The sequence below is a fragment of the Podarcis erhardii genome, assembly GCF_964252035.2.
Source record: "Podarcis erhardii genome assembly, chromosome: 5".
NCBI classification, from domain to species: Eukaryota; Metazoa; Chordata; class Lepidosauria; order Squamata; family Lacertidae; genus Podarcis; species Podarcis erhardii.
In genome coordinates this window covers 99,855,563-99,872,231 of record NC_138509.1, presented here as the reverse complement: position 1 = coordinate 99,872,231, position 16,669 = coordinate 99,855,563, and the positions used below count along the sequence as shown (strand labels likewise).

The 16,669-nt window shown below is 47.6% G+C and overlaps 1 protein-coding gene across 2 annotated transcripts in view; it reads left to right on the top strand.

Annotated features, from left to right (window-relative positions):
• The window catches only part of P3H2 (prolyl 3-hydroxylase 2), a 117,650-nt gene that overhangs the window by 67,888 nt on the left and 33,093 nt on the right, over window positions 1–16,669 (top strand). For both annotated transcript variants that reach the window (XM_081862420.1, XM_081862421.1), the window contains exons 2-3: window positions 7,477–7,623; window positions 11,615–11,804. In XM_081862420.1, the coding sequence (XP_081718546.1) occupies window positions 7,477–7,623; window positions 11,615–11,804 (337 nt within the window). The remainder of the gene's footprint in view (window positions 1–7,476; window positions 7,624–11,614; window positions 11,805–16,669) is intronic.

Here is a 16,669-nt window from a genome sequence, read left to right as displayed (position 1 = left end):
ATTTCCTCCAGAATGGAGAGGTTGGATCTTCTTGCAGTCCATTGGTCTCTCAAGAGTCTCCTCCAGCACCAGAATTCAAAAGCATCCATTCTTCGGCGATCAGCCTTCTTCATGGTCCAGCTCTCACTTCCGTACATCACTACTGGGAAAACCATAGCTTTAACTATGCGGACCTTTGTTGGCAAGGTGATGTCTCTGCTTTTTAAGATGCTGTCTAGGTTGTTGTTGTTGTTGTTGTTGTTATTCCTCTGCCTCCACAGTTGGAGGCAGCAATGTACCCAAATTTCAGTTACTGGACACTGCAGGAGGGGAGAGTTGTGGTGATTCAATTAAAGAGCAAAGCATCTTTGAGGTCTGCTCTTTGTTGTGATGGCCTCTGAAATGTCTGGCATGCTGCAGCTGTGGCTGCTCTGAGACAGGATCCAGCTTCTGCTAAAACAATTCTGAAGATATAAAAGCCCAGGCACTGGGACCACATTCCGACAACATTTCGAGGTTCTTTGGGGAGAGTTGGAGAAAAATGTCTCCTTCCTTCCTTGGTATTTATGGGTTTCATTAATTCTACCCCGACCCAAGATTAATTCCATTTTCCAGATGGAACTGTCACATTCTGTGCCTGCCCTCAAACTTTTCAAGTAAAAAAAACTCCAGCAAAATTACTCAAACTTAAAATTCCTAGTAAAGCAGGGGTGGTGGACAGGTTTGTTTTCTGCTACTCCAGAGGGGAAGAACCAATGGAGTCAAATGGCAGGAAAGGAAATTTTTAGGGAGGGTGGTTCCCTCATACACCCACACTGCTTCCTTTACGTTTTACGCATTGACAGTTATTATTTCTCTTGTAAGGTGGGGTGGGGGGCTGAGGTAAGTGCCCCATTCCTGTCAGCCCTGGAGAGCAGGTGTGCATGCGTGGGTGAAGGGAAAAGCCATTGGCTAAGCTAAGTCAGGCTGGTGCCACTCAAGCAAAAATGTTCTTTTCCCCAAGTGAGGGAAGACGAGGCGGCGGCGACTGTTTACCTTTCTGTAGGAATAACGGAGGATGACAGGAGGTTGGATGCAGGTGAGCTGTGCAGAAGTGCGCTGACATGCATGCGCCAAGACAAGCTGCCGGCTAACTCTGTAGAGGCTCCTTTTATTAGCACAATATGCAAAACCAGTCAGATACATTTTGGACTGTGACCGTTACACATCTTCTGAGATCGAGGGGTGGTACAAAGTTATTTTGGCACCTGTTTCCACCGCATCATTTTCCCCTTGCACAATGTATGACGAAGGAGACAAAGGTCACAGACAGGGCACAGCAGACCACTAAGAGAGCTAAGGTTAGATAGAGTGCATGATGTTCAGATAGCTGAGGCCTGTCTGCAGGTGGACATGTGCTCCACACCCGGCGATCATTCCTTCACCTTTCCATGGCTCGCACCGTGTGGCTAATGAGCAGCCTCCCCAGCAGAGCACAGAACTGGTTCGGGGTGCAGCCGCCCAGGCGCTCCCCACTTCCTCTGGCAGGGAGCACTGCCACCACAGACACTGGTGGGCGTTGCTCCCGAGGTGCCTCCGAGCCCCTGCCACCACAACTGCCCTTCCTGAGGTCAGTTGCCGGCAGCTCCATGGTGGAAATCCGAACTGTGCCTCCTTTTCCTTCTTCCCCACCCCCAACCCGGAAGAAAAGATTGCTGCGTGCATGTGATGGACGGAGTAGGGGCTTGTCTCGAACAGCCGCCCACCTCACTTTTGACCCCCAAGCCTGGCTGAGTCGCAAAAACTATTGCGCACATGCGCTATGCTGGCTGCCTGGATTCCCTGGCCGTCCGCGGGCCGGATCTAGAAGACAATTGGGCCTGATCCGGCCCGCAGCCCTTAGTTTGCTGACCCATGTTCTATATGATGAGCTCACATTGATTAAAGCCCTGCCTGTCATTGCTGCCGATGGGATGATTGGTGGAAGTGGCAAAGCCTGTGGTTTCTGGCTATTAATGTCACTGCTCAAAAGGACCTCCCCGGAGAGGCCCAAACAGTCGAGGGAATCAAACCTGCCTGCTGTCTAATGCAAAGCAAACACAAAGCAAATCCAACCCCTTGCCCTTGTTTGTGAGACCTGCTACGTCAACCAGTATCTGCCTCCTCCAAGGAAAATTCATTCCCAAGGGAAAACTGCAAACTTCATGCTAACCTTTCTCCAGGTAGTTATTTGCCTATGTACATAGGAACACGAGAAGTCCTCTGCAGGACAGCGGGGCCAACTTGAATAAAATATTGGAGGGGCCCCAATAAGCCCTGCCCTAAATAATCAATCACAATGGTGCACAGACACCATTTGAAAATATCAACTATTATTATTTCTTGTTACAGCAAGTTTCTAGAAACCAGATTATCAGTCTTTGTTATAGCAAGTTTCTAGAAACTAGATTATGAGTCTGTTTCTAAAGGAACTTTTGTTGTTGCCAAATGCCAATGTGTTTGCATTATTAAGTTTGTTATGAATGAAAAATCATTTTAAGTTAGAGCTTAATAATTATTTTACTATTAATATACTTCTTCTTAATTGTATTTCACTGGTGACTGGGAGCAGCCGCCAAGACCACATAACACTGGTCTTGAAAGGCCTACATTGGCTCCCAGTACATTTCCAAGCACAATTCAAAGTGTTGGTGCTGAACTTTAAAGCCCTAAACGGCCTTGGTCCAGTATATCTGAAGGAGCGTCTCCACCCCCATCGTTCTGCCCGGACACTGAGGTCCAGCACCGAGGGCCTTCTGGCGGTTCCCTCCCTGCGAGAGGCCAAGTTACAGGGAACCAGGCACAGGGCCTTCTCGGTAGTGGCGCCCGCCCTGTGGAACGCCCTCCCATCAGATGTCAAAGCAATAAACAACTACCTGACATTCAGAAGACATCTGAAGGCAGCCCTGTTCAGGGAAGTTTTTAATATGTGACATTTTAGTGTATTTTTCATCTTTGTTGGAAGCCGCCCAGAGTGGCTGGGGAAACCCAGCCAGATGGGCGGGGTACAAATAATAAAATATTATTATTATTATTATTATTATTATTATTATTATTATTATTATTATTATTATATTTCTTCTTGATTGTATTTCAGTTCAACAATTACTTTGATAAAATACATATTTTGTTATGTGCAAATGGCTTGAGATGCCTATTAGGTCCATAAATGACCATCTAGCATATATTCCACACAAAAAACAGCGGCAATTTGTTGTTGACAAAGGACAGCTGGACATAGAAAGGGCCCCATTACCTTCAGGAGCTGAGGGCCTCATCAAACCTGGCAATGCCGATCAACTTTTGGGGTCCTTGGCCCCCTCAAATATGTTATTGGGTTGCAGGATCAGGGTTGCAGGATCAGGCCAATGGCCCCTGCAGTCCGACATCTCATAGGGATCAGCCAGATGCCCCAGTGGAAGCAGTAAATAGCACTCGAAATGTTGCAGGGTGTGGCCCACACCTAGGTCTCTAAGGTGCCTGCATACCTGCTGAGCATCTTCTTCCCTCAAGGCTCTCCAAAGAGCCGAATGGAGCCTTGAGTTTGGGAGCTGTCAGCTGTGTGTATGTTGGAGCTGGCTGATGAGATAATTTCATTTTCATGTTCTCCGTGTTTCCGTTCTGCTTCCAAGAGGACTCCCACAGCAGCGAGCAATTACGCACCGAAAGCAAATGTAATAAAACAAACGGGAGAATGTGATTTCCAGAGGGGGAGCCCGGCTGGGCTGCAGCAGCAAACCCAGGGAAGGATCGTTTGGCTTTTGAAAGGCAGACAAAGCTGTTATGACTTCAGCTGGTGTAGGGAAGAGACCATTTCTTCGGATGCAGTCTTCCCTTGGTGGGCTTGCACACACCTGTCCAGTGGCGTAGCGTGGGGGGTGCAGGGGGGGCCGGCCGCACTGGGCGCAACATCTGGGGTTAGGGCAAATCCACGGGTTAGGGGGCGCAAATCCACGGGTTAGGGGGCGCAAATTACTTGCCTTGCCCCGGGTGCTGACAACCCACGCTACGCCACTGCACCTGGGTGAAGGGTGTGTTTGTGTGTGAGTGTGAGTGTGTGCAAAATGTAAATGTTAGAGTACGGGTACCAGGCAGAGCCTGCTGCAAGGAGCAATTGATGCATTCTGAGCAGAGAGATCCCAGCCTTCAGGGCCCTTTGCAGAAATGCGCTGCAGGCTGCTCCTTCCACGCAGGCTTTTGGGAATCATTGACCTCTGGCCCGAAGCCCCCTCCCCACATCTCCCCCTCCCTGCTTCCGGGTACTTCCCACTTGGACGCTTTCCAGGATGAGAAGTTTTAAAGCGTTGTTTGAAGCGGTCTCCAAAAATGCCAGGCGCTCAGGCGAGTCAAGGAAAGGGGCTGAGGTTTCTGAGCGGGAGGGAGAAATGGCACGTTTGCGCCCTGGAGGTACAAGGTGGGGCAGCCGTGCTCAGCTCTGGGTGGGTTTCTTTCCTGGCCTCGCAGAGCCCTGCCTGGACGTGCTCAGCGCAGAACACGAAGTTCGCATTGCAAGAGAGGAAGGGAAGCAAGTGCGTAATTGATAACCACCAGGGTGCTCTTAGCAGATCTTGCTGCCACATTCCTTCTTAAGTAATGCTGCAGAAAAACCTCCGGCTTTCTCCAAGTTTCAAGAGGTTGCGGAACACAGGAAGCTGCCTTGTAGAGAGTTGGACCCCTTGGCCCATCTATCTCAGTTTCTTTTATTTTCTTTTCTTTGGTTTCCAAGCTATGTTTATTAAGTTTGATAATTGCTTTACAATTTTAGGTTTGTAATTAAAATGTGTGGTTTCTTTTTTAAATATATATATATATATATATATTAATTTTAACATACAAATTATAAAACGTACCACACAATCTTCCGTCTTAACCTCTTTTTATGCATTGCTTAATTTTATATTGTCTTTACCTCTCTTAACTTATCATCCCCCCTTTTCCATTTTTACAATATTTCCAACAATACTCCTCACAGAACTTCTTGCAAACCTACAAACATCGTCTGATAATCACAAATACTTTTCATATAGTTCATAAATTTACTCCAGTCTTTGGTAAATTTCTGGTCCCGCCGCTCTCAGATCCTTCCTGTTAATTTGTCTCATTCTGTGTAGTCCATCAACTTCATCCTCCATTCTTCAATCTTTGGCAATTCTTCTTGCTTCCGTTTCTGGGCTAATAATATTCTAGCTGCTGTTACTGCATATAAGAAAAGCTTACATTATTTTCTATTTATATCACTTCCCACCCTTCCCAATAGAAATGCTTCTGGTTTCTTTGTAAATGTATATTTCAACATTTTTTTCAACTCGTTATATATCATCTCCCCAAAACATTTCACCTTTTTACGGCCCATCTAGCTCAGTTCTGTCCACTCTGACTGGCAGCAGCCTTCCAGGGTTTGGGACAAGGGCTCTGTAAATGCCCGGGATTGAAATCAGAAGGACCTTTTGCATGCAAAGCAGATGATCTGGTGCAGAATCATGGCCCTTCATCTCAGGTTGTGGGTTTGAGCACCGAGTGGGATGTGTACCCCTGTTTTTTTAATCCACTGTTTTCCCAGAGCTCTGCTGAACTGCATGTACAGTACAAGGCGAGACGCCTCTCACTGCCAGTTAAGCAAACAGCCCGTTTTATGAGTTCTGGCAGTTGCTTGCCATTTCACCTCAGTGGCCCAGAGGTTGTGAGGGAATCTGTGCCGCTTGCTGCATTCGCTCTGGCATTGCCCCTTCCCATCGGGACATCCTTATTATGATATTTATTTGTTTATTTCCCACCCTCTGCCGTGAGGTCCTGGGAGGGTTATAACATTAAAACACAATATGAAAAAACCATTTCAGTTGTGTGTGTTTTTTTAAAGACTTGCAATCATAAGAACAAGGTGGACTCTGAAAACTTCCATCTCAGGTGTCAGAAGGCCAAGGTAAAGAAAACCGAGCGGATAAGGGCTTTGGGCACCAATGTGCCTGGAAATGAACTGGCAGCCAATGCAGCTGTTTTTCAAAAGCGGGCTATATGAGATCTCAATGCAACCCCAACCAGGGATCCAGCTGTTGCATTTTGGACCAATTGACCTTTCTGAGTCGTCTTCAAGGGCAGAACCACATAGAGTGCATTGCAGTAGTCCAGTCTGGGAATTACCACAACACAGAATTGTTGGCATCTGTCTGTCTCATGAGACAATGGAGTGCACCTCCAGGGGTGAAGTCAAACCGGTGTGTTAATAGCACCAACATGACCTCCCTGGGCAGTGAGTCCAGAGGCCCAGCTTGGGGGTAATTCTGTTTTCTTTTTGAAATAATTTTCATTTGGTTTTACAAATACAAAGTTATAAAAAAGTCCAAATATATATTATCCATATACAGAGATTCCTCCGAATCTCAGGACTTCTCCCCATCATGGGTTCCCGTTTTGAACATTTAGAAATGCATATTCTTCCATAAACTTCCATGGTAATTTTTACACTACAAGTGAAATCAAAATTCTGCCAATGTTTCCATCTGCTTACAGTGGTCTTCTAAATAACTTATAAATTTTCCCTGTTCTTTTATAAAGTTTTTGTCCTCGTGGTTTCTGAGTTTTCCAGTCAGTTTTGCCATTTCGGTGTAGTTTAACAGCTTCATTTGCCATTCCTCTCTGGTAGGGACTTTGCTAGTAACATCCAGGCAGCTATTGTTCCATACATGAAAAGTCTTTTCTGCTCCTTTGGAATGTCAGTACCTGTAATTCCTAATAAAAACGTTTCTGGTTTCTTAACAAAAGTTATTTTAAGCACCCCCCCCCCCTATTTAATTATATACCATCTCCCAGAAAGTTTTTATTACTAGACAAGTCCACCACATATGATAAAAGGTCCCTTCTTTTTCTTTACATTTCCAGCAGGTATTTGAACTTGTCCTATACATTTTTGCCAACTTACTAGGAGTCAAATCCCACCGGTATTTCATTTTCATATAATTATCTTTCAGTGTGCAGCATGCCGTAAATTTCGAGTCTGCTTGGGGGTAACTCTAGTTCCACTGTTGTCACTTGGGGCTCACGTGGCTGTAAACCACCCTGTGATCTTCAGATGAAGGGCAATATATAAATATAACAACAACAACAACAACAACAACAACAACAACAACAACTGTAATAATAAATGATGTCTGGTTAAAATGCTATAATACTGCTATAAAAGTACTGTGCATAAGAGTCTTTAGTCATGTTCATTCATTCTGTTGGGTCTACTTTGAGTAAAACTTGCTTGACTCCCACCCATGGTGTTTTCATTGTACTTCATTTTGGCCTCATGTAAATAAATAAACCAACCCTCTGGGATCTGCTGTGGAGCAGACACGCTCTTTCTTTCTTTCTTTCTTTCTTTCTTTCTTTCTTTCTTTCTTCTTTATGTCATAAAATTTATGCACGACTTGTTTGTAGAAAACCTCAGAGCGCTTTGCAAGGCACCTCAGAGCCTCTTTCTTTTCCTTTCCTTTGCAGCTGAACCAGTTGGACAAGGCAGCTGATGCAGCCCACACCTTCTTCCTGGCGAACCCGGAGCACATGGAGGTTCAGCAAGACCTGGAGAATTACAGGACCTCGGCGGGGAAGGTGGACCTGATCGACCGAGAGGCCCGACCGCACATGGTAATGTTGCCAAAGAGCGAAATTGGGCCGCTTTACGGATCTGAAACAGAACCACCACTGATTTGCCACCAGAAATAACATGCGGAGCAAATCTGGTGGGATCCTGGTTGGGCAAAATCTTGGTGGGTTGACATGGGAGGCTCAAAGAGTTTCAGTAAGGTGAACCATATGCTCTCTGGAGGCCCCAGCACATCTTGAGATGTCCCCATCAGCTGTGTTGGCCAAGGTGGATACTTGTGGTCCAAAATATGTGGAGGACATCATCTTGGTCTAGGGAGTGAAGAGAAATTGATGTCCCCCCACCTGAATCTGCCCTGCAACTAAGAGGCTGGTGACCAATACTGACCAGTAGCAGGTCTCAAGATCTCAAGGAGTTTCTGCCTTGCCTCTCTGAGGATGCAGAGTGGGGTCTTTGGCTCAGAAAATAGGTCACATGCCACTGAGCTGTGGATTCTCTGGACTTCTGGCACTGTCTCACTTGCATTTTGGGGGTCCTTCTCTTTGGTGGTCTCCATCAGTGACATCTTGCTCCTAAGGCTTATTATTTCATGGCATGGATCTTCAGGAAAGAGACTGAAAATGAAGCTGCCGGTATCATAACGCCTTTATACAAAACTATGGTGCGACCACATTTGAAATACAGTGGTACCTTGGGTTAAGTACTGAATTCATTCTGGAGGTCCGTTCTTAACCTGAAACTGTTCTTAACCTGAAGACCACTTTAGCTAATGGGGCCTCCAGCTGCCGCTGTGCCGCTGGAGCACAATTTCTGTTCTCACTCTGAAGCAAAGTACTTAACCCGAGGTACTATTTCTGGGTTAGCGGAGTCTGTAACCTGAAGCATGTGTAACCTGAAGTGTATGTAACCCAGGGACTTCCGGGTTGGCGCCATCGCTGAATGGCAGACTCCCTCCGAGCTCTGGAGGGAGCCTGCTCGGCAGGGGCTGGGTCCTACCGCGCCGGCGACGCGGGGACCCTCAAAAACCATGGGCGCTGAAACCCATGGACATGGTGACTCGGCAGGCACCGTTTGCGCCCCCCGACCCGCGAAGGAGCCTTTTTAAAGGCTACGGAGTGGGGGACGAGGGGTGGTGTGGTGCTATGAGTCCTCTGCTTCCCCTGCTGAGTGAAGCCGCATGCCATTTGACGGAGAGCGCTGACTTCTTCTATTGAAAATTTGGACTAAAAAGAATAACCCGTGAGTAATTGGGAAATCGGATTTAAAATGAATTTTTTTAAAAAAAATTCGGGACGAGCGGGGGAGGTGCAAAAAGGAAGTCCGTCTCCCCCCTGTTGTAGAGGATTTAAAGCAAGGATCTGGCAACTAAGATCGAGAGAAGGGTCTACTTTTTATTGATAAAGTTATTAATTTCATGATGGAAAACTACAAGATTGTGCTGGAGGAGAAAAGTGGGGTGTGTGAGCAAAAGCGTAACCCCCCCCCCCCGGGAACCGGGAGTGATTCGAGAGAGTGCCTGGTGAGGAGACATAGAGATTTTGACAGCTGTCAAAGTAGCTGTCAAAGTTGAAGAATAAAAAGAGAACTTTGATACAATGACTTTGCCGGTTATATTTGTTACAATTTCGATATAAATTGTTGAAAATAAGGGGTAACAAGTTATTTTGACTTTTGGGAGTGATCTGGAAGGAAACTGAGTTACCATAATCCCTCTAGAGGGGGCTTTGGGACACTACAAGAACTGCTACAAGTGGAAAATTACGCATGGAATCCGATGGGACTTTTTATCTCCTGGGAAAACTGCAGAAATGAAACATTATTTTGTCTACAGAGGTCTCTACACTAAAGGAGACAATAGATTCATCTATTGAAGAATGGAAGGGACTTGACGCAAGTTTTTGTTCCTGAACAAATAAAGCCTCTGTAGAGGAATTACAAGCTTTTGGAATTAGAACGGTTTTGCAGTGGAACAGGGAAAGAAACCAGAGGAAAGTGAGGAAATAGAACAACAAGAATTGGACAAAGCTGGATGTGGGAACATTTGGGACATTCAGATTTAAAAGGACTAAGAAATAAAATTTGAGCTTTACTTTGAAATATAGAGATCTGGATGGAGAAAATGGACCTTCTTGAGATAGAATCCTTCCAAGATTGGGTGTTCGAAACTAAAGACTACCAAAAAGATGGCAAAGACTATTAAAAAGACGGCAAAGTGGAACAGAGAGAGATTTGGACATAGATGTGGGGTCTCCAGGTTGACAGCAGACATTGATGGACATTGGGGATCATAACCGGGAAAGGGGGGAGGGAAATTTGGAATCCAAAGGGTGTAAAATTATACTTTGTTCTTTATTTTGTTATTTTATTCTGCTCTGCGTATTAAAGAGGGGAACTCGTGGAAGGGAACAGGGGTCAATTTTAGGGGAAATTTTTTTTTTCAACACTGGGTCAATGATAATGAGCATAAAATTTGGGGTAAGAACTTGCTGAACTAATGTAATGGAATTGGAATACAAGAGGGGGTGAGGTGGGGAAGTCCTGGAAAGACGTTAATGAAAATAAGGCCTAAAAGTAAATGTTCTTTTGTTCTTTTTTTCTTTTTCTTTTTTCTGTTATATTTGGAAATTTCAATAAATATTATTTTTTTAAAAAATGAAGTGTATGTAACCTGAGGTACCATTGTACTGCATAGGGTTCTGGTTACCTCACCTCAATAAGGATATTGTAGAGTTGGAAAAGGTTCAGGAAAAGGCAACCAAACTGATCCAGGGGGTGAAGTGACTTCCCTGTGCAGAAAGGCTTCAGCACTGGGGACTATTTAGTTCAGGCCAGAGGTTTTCAACCTTTTGGGGTCCACGACTCCCTTGTCCAACTCCCTTCTTTCTGCGGCACCCCTGTGGGGCTCAGGAGCCCAGTGAGGTCACCCCTTGCCCGCAGAGCTGGCAGCCCCTCACCCTTTTTCAAACACCCTCCCTTGTGGAGTGTTCCCTCGGCCTCCTCTCCCCTCTCCTTGGGAGTCCTCTGGGCAGCTGCTGCTGCTGCCGCCCCTGGTCTCTGAGCTGCCCCAAGGAGAGGTGTCTCCTCACACTGCCCCACAGGGGCCTGGGACTTGTCTGTCCATTCCCAACAGCAAGGGCTGGCAGAATGGCAGACTGGGCTCCCTCACCCGCTTGCTTGCTTCCTCCGAGGCCACCTCAGCTCCTGGCAACCAGCAACCCCTGGCCAGCGTCAGAGGCACCATTCGCACGGGGAGCTTGTAGCCAGGGCTGCTGCAACAAACAGCTGTGCAAGCCTTTGGGAGGCAGAGATGCGAGAGGGCATCAGAGGGAAGGAAAGAGGGACAGTGTTGCCCACGCCACCCCTGACCATCATTCAAGGCACGCCAGGGTGCCACGGCACGCAGCTTGAAAACCACTGGTTTAAGGAAAAGAAGAAGAAGGGGTGACCTGATAGAGGTTTATGAAACCATGTGTGGTATAGAGGAAATGGATAGAGTTTTGCTCCCTCTCTTCTACCACTAGAACTCCAATGAGCATTAATAATAATAATAATAATAATAATAATAATAATAATAATAATAATAATAAATTTTATTTATACCCTGCCCTCCCTGGCCAGAGCCAGGCTCAGGGCAGCTAACACCAGTAAAATTACAATAAAAACATAATGGGGGCGGGAACCAATTTAAAATGCAGGTTAAAATACAATTTAAAATACAGCCTCATTTTAAAAGTAGCCCATGGATCAAAACCGTAAGGGGAGGGAAAACATAAGGGTCAGACCTAGTCTAAACCAAAGGCCAGGCAGAACAGCTCTGTCTTGCAGGCCCTGCAGAAAGATGTCAAGTCCCGCAGGGCCCTAGTCTCTTGGGACAGAGCGTTCCACCAAATCGGGGCCAGTACTGAAAAGGCCCTGGCCCTAGTTGAAGAAGCTGAGTATTGGAAGATTCAAGACAGATCAAATGGAGTCCTTCTTCACACAGCGCACCGTTAAAGTATTTTCCATGTCCTTAATGTTTTTTTGGTATTACAGGAGGACTATCTTTTGGGAGTGAAGCATTACGACAAAGAAGAGTATCACGCAGCCATTGAGTTCCTGGAGAGGGCACTGAGGGGCTACCACGTGGCTGATACAGAGTGCCGGGTCTTGTGCGAAGGATCGCAGAAATTTGAGGACTATGAATACCTGGACTATAAGGCCACCCTCTACGAAGGGATCGCAGGTAGGGAGTTGCAGAGTGCGGGTGCGGCCACGCTAAAGTATTGATTTATTCCAAATGCAGAATACAGGGGGTATTTCACAACTCCCTGTGACAGGGCCAGGTGGGCTGGTTCAAGTGATTGAGGGGCACCTATGAACTAACTGGTCTGAAGGGTTTAAGAATAGAATAGAATAGAATTTATTATTTATACCCTGCCTATCTGTCTGGGTTTCCCCAGCCACTCTGGGCGGCTTCCAACAAAGTATTAAAATACAGTAGTCTGTTAAACAGAGGGCTGCCTTCAGATGTCTTCTAAAAATCTGGTAGTTGTTTTTCTCTTTGACATCTGGTGGGAGGGCGTTCCACAGGGCAGGTGCCACTACCGAGAAGGCCCTCTGCCTGGTTCCCTGTAACCTCGCTTCTTGCAGTGAGGGAACCGCCAGAAGGCCCCCGGAGCTGGACCTCAGTGTCCGGGCAGAACGATGGGGGTGGGCGGAGGCCGTTTAGGGCTTTAAAGCTCAGACCAACACTTTGAATTGTGCTCGGAAACGTACTGGGAGCCAATGTAGGTCTTTCAGGACCAGTGTTATGTGATCTTGGCGGCTGCTTCCAGTCACCAGTTTGGCTGCCACATTCTGGATTAGTTGTAGTTTCCGGGTCACCTTCAAAGGTAGCCCCACGTAGAGCGCATTGCAGTAGTTCAAGCGGGAGATAACCAGAGCATGCACCACTCTGACGAGACAGTCTGCAGGCAGGGAGGGTCTCATCCTGCGTACCAGATGGAGCAGGTAAACAGCTGCCCTGGATACAGATTTGACCTGTGCCTCCATGGACAGCTGTGAGTCCAAAATGACTCCCAGGCTGCGCACCTGGTACTTCAGGGGCACAGTTACCCCATTCAGGACCAGGGACTCCTCCACATCCGCCAGCCTCCTTTCCCCCAAAAACAGTACTTCTGTCTTGTCAGGATTCAACCTTAATCTGTTAGCCGCCATCCATCCTCTATCCGTTTAAGGGCTTTATATACTAATAATAACACCTTGAACTTGACCCTGTGGCAGATCAACAAGCAGTGGAGCTCTCTGAGCACGGGGTTATATGGAGGAGCAAGGCTTCACTCCTGTCAGCAATCGTGCTGCAGCATTCTGCTCTAACTGCAGCTTCCCAGGGAAGCCCCACACAGAATGCATTGCAGTAATCTAGAAGTAGGCTGGAGAATGCACACACTGGATCTGGGTTCAAGGACAACTGCCTGCCCCTAACACCATCTCATCTTCCTCTCCCATCTCTTCCTTGATCCAATCTTGCATGGCTTCCGTGGTGGGTCTGGTTCCACGCTAGAGCCCCAGCCCATCCAGGGGCCTTGTGCTGCCTGCCAGTCACAAGGGCTGGCCTTGTTTGCAAAGGTCGCCTCCTTAGCCCTCTCCTTCCCTAGGTAGCCGCTGGCAAGCACTCCGGGGTCCTGTGCAAGGACACCACCAGTATGTGAAGATCCAAAATCTGCCGAGCGAAACATTTTCTTCCTTGGCCACCAGCCCAGCAGGGTTAAGGATGGAGAGCATCATAAATGGCTTGATTGGCCGTTGGGGGAAAACACTGGCGAGGGTTCAAGGCCCGCTTGGCTGGAGGAGGCTTATTTAGCTGGGCCAGGAGAAGGGCTGGGGTTTATTTATCTCTCCTCCTGCTGCTGCTACTATGGAAAATGAAAGCTGCCGTTCAAAGGAGCAAACCACAAGCATGAAGCAGTCCAGGTTCCTGCAAGCCGTGGGCTCTTAGGAGGCTGCGCCTGCTGACTGAGGATAACAGGACGGGGCCCTCCCTCTTCCTCCCAGGTGGGGGCCAGCTTGCCCCCTCCATCCTCTTCATCTCCACTTGGGTTGGTTTTGCAGCTCAGCTGCAGATGCCCTCCTTGACCTCTCTGTGCCACCCCCTGTTCTTTTAAGATGTCGTAGGAGGAGGGGGGCTCAGAGCTTGGACAAAGGGGTTTGGCTGCCCTCGCCATTCTTGTTGTTGTTTAGTCGTTTAGTTGTGTCCACCTCTTCGTGGCCCCCTGGACCAGAGCACGCCAGGCACTCCTGTCTTCCACTGCCTCCCGCAGTTTGGTCAAACTCATGCTGGTAGCTTCGAGAACACTGTCCCACCATCTCGTCCTCTGTCGTCCCCTTCTCCTTGTGCCCTCCATCTTTCCCAACATCAGGGTCTTTTCCAGGGAATCTTCTCTTCTCATGAGGTGGCCAAAGTCTTGGAGCCTCAGCTTCAGGATCTGTCCTTCCAGTGAGCACTCAAGGCTGATTTCCTTCAGAATGGAGAGGTTGGATCTTCATGCAGTCCATTTCGACTCTCAAGAGTCTCTTCCCGCACCATATTTCAAAAGCATCCATTCAGCCTTCTTTATGGTTCAGTTCTTACTCCCATACATCACTACTAGGAAAACCATAGTTTTAACTATACGGACCTTTGTTGGCAAGGTGATGTCTCTGCTTTTTAAGATGCTGTCTAGGTTTGTCATTGCTTTTCTCTATTCTTAGTCACAGGCTATAGTAGAACTGGAAGGGACCCTCCCCCAAGGGCCATCTGGTTCGGCCCCTTGCAATCCCGGAACTGCAGCCAGAGAACCCCTGGCAGATGGCCGTCCAACCTCTGGTTAAAAACCTCTGGCGAAGGAGAGTCCACCACCTTCCAAGGGAGTCCATTCCACTGTCTGACAGTTCTTACTGTCAGAAAGTTCTTCTGAATGTTGAATTGGAATCTCCTTTATTGTAACTTGAAGCCATGGGTTCGAGTCCCACCCTTCCAGAGCAGGAAAATACAAGCATGCTCCCTCTTCCCTGTGACAGCCCTTGAGATATTTGATTTATATACTGCCCTTTCATTCAAAGATCCCAGGGCAGTACACCACATGAAGAACATAAATTTATGGATCATCATCATCATCAAAATCATAGAACTCCCTAGTCAAACTCCCTGCAATGCAGGAACATTTCCCTGTGGGGGTTGAATCCACAACCTTGACATGATCAGCACCGCAACTGAGATAACTTCCTTGCACATAATACAGACAACAGTAGCAGGCGGCATACTAAAAAAATAATCTTCCACATTTCCTGAGCTGGAGTGGATGGCGAATGTCTGAAGAATCGGAAATAAAATCTCGCCCGATGACATAAAAGCATTCTAGATCCTTCGTCGCCCTGGAAACAGACAGTTTATGTGTTATTTCCCCCGCAATAGCCAAAGTCCATAAGTTCTTATACGACAAAGACAAATGGAGGTGGTTTTTAAAAAGGTTTTCCATTGCTGAGCTGTGGAAATCCTAGCATCAGCAGACATCCATGCCCAAAGTTCTTTACGGCGGCAAGCTCTCATGTTGTCAGTCCACATGTTCAGTAAGGTCAGGATTTCACTCGTGGGTGTCCAGTCGTCCTGAATTTTGGAACAGGAGGCAGGGACAGCCACCAGCCTAAATGGCTTTAAAATAGACAAAAGCGTGGAAGAGGAGAGGGCTATTGGTGGCTACGAGCCTTACCGGCTCTGCTCTGCCACCGCAGTTGGAGGGAGGGGTGCTTCTGAATGGCCGTTGCTGGAAACCTCAGATGGAGAGAGTTGCTCGTGTGGGTCCTGTGGTGGCTACATGAGGAAGTGTCCTGAAGGTAGAAGATTTGCATTAATTTGGTTTAAGCCTCTTTGCATGGCAAGTCCCCCCCCCCAGTGGAAATAAAGACACATGACACAGTTATTACGGAAAAGGTGCTAAATAAGGCCACAACTTTATTGGTTACAGGCGATGAGCGGTATTGGCTTAGGCATTGGTCCTAACTGACTATATCCGACTTCAGCCCATCCGCTTGAAGTCCGGGAAGGGGGGAGTAGGGGGAGTCCTGCTGATGCACATCAACTAGGAATTCCCCCGGGGTCACCGCTAGGGGGCGTGCCTTAGGCCCTCACCTCCCCAGGCTTCGGACAGGGCCACGCCCCCCAGAATCCGGACTACCGGACTACCCTTCAATATGTGGGACAGGTGATGGCGCTACCGTCCCTCTTCCATCTACAAAACAATACTAATGCCTAATTGCCAATACCCAGAAAGTTGTGGTGCTTTGCTACGAGGTAGGCTGGTGCCAATTTGCCAAGTGGAAAAATTCCTACCAGGGCTCTCAACGGTGACCAACCAAGGTCCATAGCAAGGTCAAGGAACGAAAACTTTATAGGGTGGGAGGGTGGGAAAAGCAGGAACAGCTGGCAGGTGGCAAAGAGGGAGATCCCTGGGTGCGTTCTGCTTTAAATAGGGCAGGCCATGTCCCCTGAGCCAGCCGATTGGCTGGCCAGGGGGTGACGTGGCCGGGTATTCCCCCAATCACGCGAGGGCTGGGCTCCAGCCGCCGCACGCCTTGTGGGGTCGTGAAGCCAGCAATCCCACCTCCTCTGCAGGGCAGAAGTGGCTTATTCTTACCCTTTAAGAGATACTAACTGAAAACATGCAGAGAAGGAATTGTAGGGGGACTGCAGTCTTTGCTTTTGTAGGGGGACTGCAGTCTTGATTGTGGGGGGACTGCAGTCTTTGCACGGAGCAATGGTTCCAAACTACAAGAAAGAAGATTCCACCTAAACATTAGGAAGAACTTCCTGACAGTGAGAGCTGTTTGACAGTGGAATTTGCTGCCAAGGAGTGTGGTGGAGTCTCCTTCTTTGGAGGTCTTTAAGCAGAGGCTTGACAACCATATGTCAGGAGTGCTCTGATGGTGTTTCCTGCTTGGCAGGGGGTTGGACTCGATGGCCCTTGTGGTTTCTTCCAACTCTATGATTCTGTGATTCTATGATTCTATGCTTTTCCTTCTCTTGGAGACTTTTTGGAGTTTCAGCTGTCCTGGTCTTGTCCAAATGGTAAC